This window comes from Myotis brandtii, unplaced genomic scaffold (assembly GCF_000412655.1).
Source record: "Myotis brandtii unplaced genomic scaffold, ASM41265v1 scaffold122, whole genome shotgun sequence".
NCBI lineage: Eukaryota > Metazoa > Chordata > Mammalia > Chiroptera > Vespertilionidae > Myotis > Myotis brandtii.
In genome coordinates this window covers 1,952,888-1,960,337 of record NW_005354255.1, presented here as the reverse complement: position 1 = coordinate 1,960,337, position 7,450 = coordinate 1,952,888, and the positions used below count along the sequence as shown (strand labels likewise).

At 57.7% G+C, this 7,450-nt stretch overlaps 1 protein-coding gene across 1 annotated transcript in view; it reads left to right on the top strand.

Moving 5' to 3' along the window:
• The window catches only part of SPPL2B (signal peptide peptidase like 2B), a 15,667-nt gene extending 11,131 nt beyond the window's left edge, over positions 1-4,536 (top strand). Inside the window, 3 exon segments of the mRNA XM_014533668.1 lie at positions 963-1,123; positions 2,636-2,711; positions 2,714-4,536. Coding sequence (XP_014389154.1) covers positions 963-1,123; positions 2,636-2,711; positions 2,714-2,877 — 401 coding nt within the window. The 3' untranslated portion in view covers positions 2,878-4,536.
• Positions 4,537-7,450: the final 2,914 nt, after the last annotated feature.

The following is a 7,450-nucleotide window of genomic DNA, read 5'->3' as shown; positions in this document are numbered from 1 at the left end:
CCTAATGTCCCCTCCTCTCCTAATGTCCCCTCCTCTCCTAATGTCCCCTCCTCTCCTAATGTCCCCTCCTCTCCTAATGTCCCCTCCTCTCCTAATGTCCCCTCCTCTCCTAATGTCCCCTCCTCTCCTAATGTCCCCTCCTCTCCTAATGTCCCCTCCTCTCCTAATGTCCCCTCCTCTCCTAATGTCCCCTCCTCTCCTAATGTCCCCTCCTCTCCTAATGTCCCCTCCTCTCCTAATGTCCCCTCCTCTCCTAATGTCCCCTCCTCTCCTAATGTCCCCTCCTCTCCTAATGTCCCCTCCTCTCCTAATGTCCCCTCCTCTCCTAATGTCCCCTCCTCTCCTAATGTCCCCTCCTCTCCTAATGTCCCCTCCTCTCCCTAATGTCCCTTCCTCTCCTAATGTCCCCTCCTCTCCCTAATGTCCCTTCCTCTCCTAATGTCCCCTCCTCTCCCTAATGTCCCTTCCTCTCCTAATGTCCCCTCCTCTCCCTAATGTCCCTTCCTCTCCTAATGTCCCCTCCTCTCCCTAATGTCCCTTCCTCTCCTAATGTCCCCTCCTCTCCCTAATGTCCCTTCCTCTCCTAATGTCCCCCCTCTCCCTAATGTCCCCTCCTCTCCCTAATGTCCCCTCCTCTCCCTAATGTCCCCTCCTCTGCCCAGTGTCCCCTCCTCTCCTAATGTCCCCTCTTCTCCCCAGTGTCCTGTCCTCTCTCCAGCCTCTCCGCTCCTCCTGTTTCTCATTGAAACCTGACTCATATCTTGCCTGTCCCCTGAGGACTAGGGGGGCCATATGTCCTGGAAGATGCCAGAAGGTTCCATTAACTTCTGGAAGTACCCGAATCTCATTGGCTTGTCCCTGTGTCATGTCTGGTACCCTGTGCTCCCAGCATTCCTTCGAGGGAGGGTGTGGCCCTGGGGACCGCTGGCCCAGGTAACACACTGCTGTCTCTGTCCCTCCAGCCTATGGCATCGGCCTCCTGGTGACGTTCATGGCCCTGGCCCTCATGCAGCGTGGCCAGCCGGCCCTCCTCTACCTGGTGCCCTGCACGCTGATCACCAGCGGCGCCCTGGCCCTGTGGCGCGGGGAGCTGGGCATGTTCTGGACGGGCAGTGGCTTTGCGGTGAATACCAGTTTGCTATGACTGTCTGCGAGAAATAATAACCCATAAGCCCTAACTAGAATTAAAGTTGAGTAAAGCCTCTAGTTTTACAACTAAACCCTGCAGCCCCATCCTGTGTTGGTGTCTCCCCGTTTCCAGAGATTTTGGTTTGGGTGTTGTGTCCATCCCCGTGGAGGGGGCCATGTGGCTGCCATGTGAGGTGTGACTTGAGGAAGGTGCTGGTCCCACAGCACAGTAGCACCCACTTGCCTGGGTATGGCTTTCAACGGCTTTCACCACGGAGAATGCCGTGTTAGGCTCGGGGTGCACTGGAGCCCCTCTGCCAGGGCAAGAGCTGTCACAGCTCAGGCTCTGGGCTCTACAGGGACCTGACACCTCAGGCCCAGCCATGAGGGAGTGACAGCAGGGAGAGTGTGGGCCAGCCCAGCACACAGAGGAGGGGGTATCCGTGGGGCTTCCCCACGGGTGTGACACGCCACACTCAGCAGTACCGTTGGGTGTGGTATTACCTTGGAAAGGAGCAGGGCTCCAGGTCTGACATTCATTAACCCCACCTGTAGCCAGACCCTTTCCCAGGCCCTTGGGGAAGCCTCCTGGGTCAGTGCCCACGGTCCTCAACGCGTCTCAGTCCCGATGGGCATTGGCTTTGCCACAGAACTGGTGGGCTGGCGCTAGCAGGTCAGGCGTGGGGGCATGAGCCAGTGATGTCAGGGCCAGGTTTCTGCGCCAGGTCCCCACCCGGTGGCCTGCATGCTGGCCGGTGGGATTGGGCCCAGAGTAGGGAGTGGGGAACGTCTGGTCCACGGGCCGTATCAGGGCTGTGACAGCATTGGTCTGGCCCTGCCACGGCATTAGGGGTGTTAATTAAATATTTGACCAAATACAGCAGGCTAATTTTTAAGTGGATAATTTTGTATGGCCCGTGAATTACGTTATAAATATGGAAAGGAGCAGGGCTCCAGGTCTGACATTCATTAACCCCACCTGTAGCCAGACCCTTTCCCAGGCCCTTGGGGAAGCCTCCTGGGTCAGTGCCCACGGTCCTCAACGCGTCTCAGTCCCGATGGGCATTGGCTTTGCCACAGAACTGGTGGGCTGGCGCTAGCAGGTCAGGCGTGGGGGCATGAGCCAGTGATGTCAGGGCCAGGTTTCTGCGCCAGGTCCCCACCCGGTGGCCTGCATGCTGGCCGGTGGGATTGGGCCCAGAGTAGGGAGTGGGGAACGTCTGGTCCACGGGCCGTATCAGGGCTGTGACAGCATTGGTCTGGCCCTGCCACGGCATTAGGGGTGTTAATTAAATATTTGACCAAATACAGCAGGCTAATTTTTAAGTGGATAATTTTGTATGGCCCGTGAATTACGTTATAAATATCCAAATGGCCCTTGGCAGAACAAAGGTTCCCCACCCCCCGCCTAGAGCCTGACCCTCTGGGCACAGTGACTCCTGCCTCTCCTCCCTTGAGGCTCCACTGGCCTCGCCCACACCTTACCGCGGGCTCTCTCCTCTTCCAGAAGGATCTACCTCAGCCTCCTTGTGTGCCAGCCTCAGCCGAAGGCCCACCGCCTCTGAAAGACTCCGAGGTTGTGTTTCCCAGCAGCCTCCAGGAGAAGCACAGGTCAAGCCCACACTGCCCGAAGAGCAGCCTCCAGAACTGGCTGATCCCAAGGATGTGGCCGGTGTGTCCACCCAGGAACCCGTGAGTCCTGCCAGCCACACCCCTGAGCCTCCAGGCCTGCCAGGCACCTCAGCCTAGGAGGACAGTGCAGCCTGAGTCCCTTGCCGTCCCTCCAAGACTGGACCTGCCATTCCCCAACTTGGTGCTCTGGTCTGGCCAATGCTCACATCTCAAGCCCAGCCACACCTGGACCCCCGGCCCTGCTCCCAGCTCATGTGGCTGCTGCAACCCCTGGGACCGCCGAGGTCCCCGTCCCGCGATCCCAGCCCCACATCTTCCTAGTTGGAGTCTCGGTGGAACCTCAGAAGGGCAGGAAGCGTCACCTCTGCCCGCTGATGGCTGCACATCTGCCACATCTGGTGCTTACACCATGCTGCTGCTTCCTTCCGGCTCCCCTGGAGACGCTCCGTCCTGGGCCGGAGGGAGGGGTCTGCCCCGAAGGCCACGGCTTTCCTTCTGCAGCGCAGCTGGTCCAGATGCCGAAAGCCAGGCCTGGAGGTGTGGGCTCAGGCCCTCAGTCCAGCTGGCATGGGGTCTGGACCCGCCTCTGGACAGGCTGGGGAGCCGGGTAAGAGCTGCCAGCAAAGCTGGTGGTACATGGACAGGGGCTCTTGGTCTGAGCCTGATCCTGGTTCCTTCGTCAGCCTGGGAGTGTCTGCAGCCTGTGCTCCGTCCAACCCCTCCATGTCTTAATAAACAGCCACGACTTTCCGAAATGCCAGTGGTGTCACCTCTTGGACTGCCCTTCCTGGAGGCAGGACGGGCACCAGGCCGGGTGGCCAGGTCCTTGGGGTCCACGGGCCCGGCACCCCGGAGCCCTCAACGGCCGGCTCTGTCCTTTGTGTCGGCTCCGCTGCCTCAGCACAGAGGGACTGGGGCTTCCCTTTCCACATCACGGGCATCTGCACGTTCTTGACTGCATCCCAGCACACGACTCCCTGGCCTCCAGCTGCAGCACGAGCAAGGCGAGCATCTGCGAGGAGCTTCTGGAACGTGGGGGAATGTTTTGGAACTGGCGTTTTGTTTTCTACCTCTGAACCTCACGGCATGCCGTGGTGGAGCTGGCCCAGCGGCCCCGTTCCCGGCACCCTCCGTCCACCATCATGTTGCATGTGTCACCGCCACTCGGAACGACAGGTGCCTTGGGGCTGCCGACCACCAGGACGGTCTGCGGCCCTGGGGCCTTGCTCCTCCCTGTCCGTCCACGCAACCTCCAGACTCATGTTCAGAAGATTTTCCACCGGAGTGACGTGAGGGCACAGACCTTCCAGCCACGGGGTCCCGGTCCTGCCCTTGGAGACCATGGGAACGGACCAAGCCATGATCCACTCCCAAAATACCAGCGCCAGACAGACTCGCACACCGTCTTTGTTAGCCACACTTCTCAAGGGAGAAATTTTATTCCTCAGAAAACAAGATGTCTTCCACCCGTTTCCCTGTTTCTCCGGGGAGGGAGAGCAGCTGGACCTCAGGCCCCACGGGAACTCCTTGGGGCCGGGACCTGGATGTAGCCATGAGGCGGCCTGGGCAAAGGACCCACGCGGGCCCGTCTGACCTTGGCCTGCGCCTTAATCTAAGCCATTTTGTACATGGGTGTCAAAGATGGGAATCTTTTTTGTTTTGGGAATTAGACAAATGTCATGGGATTTGAAGGCGATGTTAGTTCCTACAGTTTTCGTTTGCAGTTTTGGCCTTGCTTCTATTCATATCTTATAATTAAACAGCTTTTGATATGTAGGACTCGACCTTGGCCTTTTCTGGGGTGCAGTGAGCTGGCGGAGCCTGGCACCCCACCGGGCGCAGGGTGAGCTGGGGGGTCGGGCTGCTCTGCTTGGACACCTGCTTGTAGGCATCGGGCAGGTCGACAGGCCGTGCTGGCTGGTGCTGAGCTGGGCTTTGGCTGCAGTGCCGCTAATTGTGGGTGTGGTGTCATCCTGGCATTCAGAGTTGAAGGAAGTCTGTTCCCCGTGTCTTGGACACTGTTAGCTTATTCATGGTTAGCTCAGAAATCTGAAGGAATCGCCTATTGTGGGGGCTGCAGACCTGCCATAAAGGGCAGGTGGCAAATGTGTGGGACTTTTCAGCTTCTGTCACAGGTAGTCAGCTCTGCTGCTGTGGCTGGAAGCATCACAGACAACATGTGAGCAAACGGGGTGACTGTGGCCAAAGCTATTGGTGGACACTGAAAAGCGAGTTCCATGTCGTTTTCACAGATCAGGAAACGCTCTTTTTGGTATTTTCCAATTGTTTAGAAACATACAGCTCTTCCTTAGCCAGCAGCTGTGCAAAGAGGCAGTGGGCCAGATTTGCTTAACGTGCTCCAGAGTGGACCCCCACAGTAATGCCGATTCTACAGACGTGGGCTCTGTGCAGAGCTGGCCAGAGTGTTGAGACAAACGTTCTGTTGTCACCAGCCCCTTCTTCACACATACAGGAGGCACGTCTCCAAGGCCAGCCAGCCCGCACCAGGCCAGGCGAGATTCGCGAGCAGAGATGTGTGGACTCGTCCGGGTGCCAGTGTCCCCATCCCCCCTTCCTGGGCGAAAAGACCCCAAACCCTCCGAAACCAACAGAAAACAAGGAGCGAGCCGCCAGCGAAGTTTCGGGTGGACACTGCAAAGCCTCATTTAAACCAGCTGGGAAGGGATGCCAAGTAATTCTAGAATATTTAAAGTCAGAGTTGTTTGCAAATTTTAACGGGTAGTGATCCTGATTAGCTTTTCTAAAAGGAGTGCCTCAGAGTGGTCTTGGGCAGGTTCATCCCGTCTCTGAGTCCTCTGTGACGTGGTGGTGACATACCCACTGCCCCTCCTGGGGGCTGAGCCCGAGGGCAGGTGTCTGGGGCGGCACTGAGTCACTGTTGACTTGGTGGTCTGTCCATTCTGCACAACTGGTGGTGGCCAGGCCTTGGTGAGGTGGCAGAGCCAGCGGGTGCCCAGGTAGGGAGAGCCCCACACACTTCTCTGGAGAGACCATGTTGTATTTCTGCTCCTTTGGGGGGCACAGCTGAGCGTCTTGAACGCCTGCTGTAAGGACAGTGGTTTCCTTTTACTGACAGTCGCTCCGTTTGCACACGTTTTCCATTCGTCCGCTCATTCATTCGCCAGCCTTCCATCGAGTGCCTGCAGTGTGCCAGGGCCCCTGCACGGGCCCACGGACGAAGGTGAGTTTTGGACCCTGCTCTGACCCAGGTGACTCAGCGTGGTGAGGAAGGACAGGCCACGGGTCAGTGCAGGTGAGGCCCCCAGCTCCAACTTGGGAAGCAGGTATCAGGGAAGGCTGCCTGGAGGAGGCAACGGTTAGCTGAGCCCAAAGGACTCAGGAGGGGTGGTTCTAGGCTGGGTGGGGAAGTGAGCCTGGCTGGTGCCAGCATTCAAAGATGGAGGGTGAGGGCCTTGGTTAGGGGAGGGGATCGCCAGCCATGTGGGGAAGTCATTGACATGTCAGAGGGCTGGAGCTCCAGAAAGAGCCCAGTGGATTCTCTGGGAGGGCAGAGGGTGGCCCCCAGGGGTTTCAGGGTCCTCCCCACACAGCTCTCCTGGCTCAAAGAAGGAGGTAGCAGGGGGAAGAACCCAGGTCTTGAGCTGGGTGACTTTGGACACATCACTACCCTCTGGGGCTACAGCTGCCTCTTCCGCCAGAAAGAGTGACAGCTGCTTCTGCAGGATCACCCTGAGCACCAGAGAGAACCCGCACGTGTTCAGTAACGGGGAGCCTGCTGCAGGGAGCTGGGACTCCGTGGGACAGCTCCCCCTCCAACAGCAGGCGTGGCCCCTGTGGCCTGCAGCCCTCCCCCAAACAGTAAATACCACTTAGGGCACAAAGATGTTTCATCTGATTGTGGTAAAACGACTGGTTCAAAATATTCTGGAAGTGTCCTGAACAAAGATGGTGGTTTTTGAAAGGTGAACATGGTGGGTGGTGCCTGTGGGCAGGCTAAATAGCCATCTCAGATGGTGGTTTAAGAAAATTGAATTTATTTACGGGAAGGGACTGGGGGATGGGCTATCCACAGGGGAGGGCTGCACAGCACTGAGCCCAGGGGACATTGGGTTGAAGATGGCAGCACCCTTATATGCAGTCCCCGGCGGGAATCGTCGTCGGTGGGTTGAGGGCTGAGCTGGGGGGCTTGGAATGCGGTGGAACTCAGGTGTGCGATCAGATGTCTTCGGGACGGTTTCAGTCCCTTACATGGTCTGACTCCTGGTGTCCAGCAAGCTTGCTTTCCTGGCCTGTGTCTCCCGTGGCGAGAAGCTTACAAAGGGCTGTTAAGGAGGGTTATATTGCCCTACAGTCCTAACAGTTTTTTTTAAAAAATATTTTATTGATTTTTTTACAGAGAGGAAGGGAAAGGGATAGAGAGTTAGAAACATCGATGGGAGAGAAACATCGATCAGCTGCCTCCTGCACGCCTCCTACTGGGGATGTGCCCGCAACCAAGGTACATGCCCTTGACCGGAATCGAACCTGGGACCCTTCAGTCCGCAGGCCGACGCTCTATCCACTGAGCCAAACCAGTTAGGGCAGTCCTAACAGTTTTAAGGGCGGGTGGGCATGGTGTCCTAGTGGGAATGAGCAATCCAAGATGGAAATGAGAGGGGAGGCTGGCTGCCCCGGGGCCCTGCCAGGTGCGCCAAAAGAGATCCAGCCA